At 48.3% G+C, this 2,503-nt stretch overlaps 2 protein-coding genes across 2 annotated transcripts in view; both read left to right on the top strand.

Moving 5' to 3' along the window:
* The first annotated feature begins 70 nt into the window (after nucleotides 1-70).
* On the top strand, nucleotides 71-1,718 carry LOC111784864. Its single transcript, XM_023665408.1, has 5 exons — nucleotides 71-95; nucleotides 248-913; nucleotides 1,004-1,107; nucleotides 1,387-1,571; nucleotides 1,642-1,718. The coding sequence occupies exons 2-5, from the start codon at nucleotides 368-370 to the stop codon at nucleotides 1,716-1,718; spliced, it is 912 nt and encodes a 303-aa protein (XP_023521176.1). The 5' UTR covers nucleotides 71-95; nucleotides 248-367.
* Nucleotides 1,608-2,503, top strand: part of LOC111784869 — an 8,373-nt gene continuing 7,477 nt past the window's right edge. Inside the window, exons 1-2 of the mRNA XM_023665413.1 lie at nucleotides 1,608-2,307; nucleotides 2,398-2,501. Of these exons, the coding sequence (XP_023521181.1) occupies nucleotides 1,762-2,307; nucleotides 2,398-2,501 (650 nt within the window). The 5' untranslated portion in view covers nucleotides 1,608-1,761. The remainder of the gene's footprint in view (nucleotides 2,308-2,397; nucleotides 2,502-2,503) is intronic.

The raw sequence follows: 2,503 nt of genomic DNA, 5'->3' as shown, positions 1-2,503 counted from the left end.
GAGTAGCAGTGGAATTTGTGGTTATTTAAATAGTCCGGCCGAGGAGCTCTTTTCGATCTTGGCCGAGTGTTCTGAAGAGATTCCCAAGCACACAGGTTTTGTCCTTTGACCTCTTCCATTATTAGCTTTCATTATGATTTAGCCAAATGAAACATCATTCATTTCTTTATTCATTTATCTTTATCCATCGATAAGATCGAGATTATTGATATATTTTATCTTGTTTGAGCCGAAGAAAATGATGCAGGAAATAGTCCAGAATGGCAGATACCGGCCAGGTTTTTGGCTTTAATCCATGGAGCCGCCAATGGTGATGATTTATAAAGCAGACCCTTTGAAGTCCCAAGTATTTGGAATCTAATCCGCCATGGATGATGGAGGAGGGTTCAGAAAGGCAAGAATGGAGCTTGAAGCACTCTACGAGGGAGTGCCAGATGAGTCTGTGAATCTCACCTTCCGACATCTCACAGACGTCAATGTTCAATCCAGAGCCAACCCATCAATCCAAATCCCAATCCCAAGAGACAATCAAAGCACCCCATTAACCAAACTCCCCAGCCTAGACTTCAACAGAGCCCTCCAAGCAGCCAACCAATACTCCCGCCCCGACGCCAAAATCAGCCTCCATCCGAGTGCGCAGGTCGGTGGGAGTAGTAGTGGGTCGCCGCTTGCCCCTGCCGGCCACACTCAAAGCCGTCCAACTTCGGAGCATGAGTACATGCATGCCCATGTTGGGTTGAGGCCGGCTTTGGAGTACAGTGCAGCCTACGAGGAGGCAAGCCGCATCAGCGGCATGGGTTCCATGTATCTCCATCACAGAGCCACGCCGGGGAGACGCCGCCCGGGGATTCCTCACTCCAATATCTGCACCAACTGCACCACCTACATCTATGTCTTCCGCCATCGTTGCCTGGTATGCATCCATTTCATTTCCAACACAAAAAAACATATTTACAGTAACAATCCACTGAAAACACATGCATATTGCTATGAAATCTGGCAGGTCTGTGGAAGAGTTTACTGCCGGCAATGTGTGAGAATTGGGATGGGGGAGATGACGGAGGGAAGAAAGTGCATAGAATGTTTGGGAAGAAAATTCAGCAACAGGTTAATCATTGAACCCTCTTTTAGAGGAACACGACTGTCCACAATGGTATGATATTGTCCACTTTGAGCATAAGCTCTCATGGGTTTGCTTTGGGCTCTCCTAAAACCTCATACCAATGGAGTTAGTATTCCTCGCTTATCGACCCATGATCATTTCCTAAATTAGTTAAAAATTTATTAAACTTCCATCCTCCAACACCCTCCACCTCCATAGGAATTGATTTAAAAATTTATTAAACATTAGAGACTAAAATTAAATGGGGTATCATCATTCATCAGGTACATAGGGGAGGCAGGAGATGTGGGGTGCTTCGGTTGGAGGTACTCAACTGCGGTGAAGCACGCAGAGCTTAAGTGGGCGGAGAAAGGGCCTCGCCGGAGAGGAGAGAGAGCCCCACGGAGAGGGTGCGGGGGCGGTGGCGGTGGCGGCGGGGTAACGAACTCCATGAGTATGATGTCGGCAAGTCAGAGTCATCGATAAGATCGAGATTATTGATATATTTTATCTTGTTTGAGCCGAAGAAAATGATGCAGGAAATAGTCCAGAATGGCAGATACCGGCCAGGTTTTTGGCTTTAATCCATGGAGCCGCCAATGGTGATGATTTATAAAGCAGACCCTTTGAAGTCCCAAGTATTTGGAATCTAATCCGCCATGGATGATGGAGGAGGGTTCAGAAAGGCAAGAATGGAGCTTGAAGCACTCTACGAGGGAGTGCCAGATGAGTCTGTGAATCTCACCTTCCGACATCTCACAGACGTCAATGTTCAATCCAGAGCCAACCCATCAATCCAAATCCAAATTCCAAGAGACAATCAAAGCACCCCATTAACCAAACTCCCCAGCCTAGACTTCAACAGAGCCCTCCAAGCAGCCAACCAATACTCCCGCCCCGACGCCAAAATCAGCCTCCATCCGAGTGCGCAGGTCGGTGGGAGTAGTAGTGGGTCGCCGCTTGCCCCTGCCGGCCACAATCAAAGCCGTCCAACTTCGGAGCATGAGTACATGCATGCCCATGTTGGGTTGAGGCCGGCTTTGGAGTACAGTGCAGCCTACGAGGAGGCAAGCCGCATCAGCGGCATGGGTTCCATGTATCTCCATCACAGAGCCACGCCGGGGAGACGCCGCCCGGGGATTCCTCACTCCAATATCTGCACCAACTGCACCACCTACATCTATGTCTTCCGCCATCGTTGCCTGGTATGCATCCATTTCATTTCCAACACAAAAAAACATATTTACAGTAACAATCCACTGAAAACACATGCATATTGCTATGAAATCTGGCAGGTCTGTGGAAGAGTTTACTGCCGGCAATGTGTGAGAATTGGGATGGGGGAGATGACGGAGGGAAGAAAGTGCATAGAATGTTTGGGAAGAAAATTCAGCAACAGGT

The sequence above is a fragment of the Cucurbita pepo genome, unplaced genomic scaffold (assembly GCF_002806865.2).
Source record: "Cucurbita pepo subsp. pepo cultivar mu-cu-16 unplaced genomic scaffold, ASM280686v2 Cp4.1_scaffold000285, whole genome shotgun sequence".
Classification (NCBI taxonomy): Eukaryota; Viridiplantae; Streptophyta; class Magnoliopsida; order Cucurbitales; family Cucurbitaceae; genus Cucurbita; species Cucurbita pepo.
Note: the sequence above shows the minus strand (reverse complement) of the source record. Positions and strands in the feature narration are given on the sequence as shown.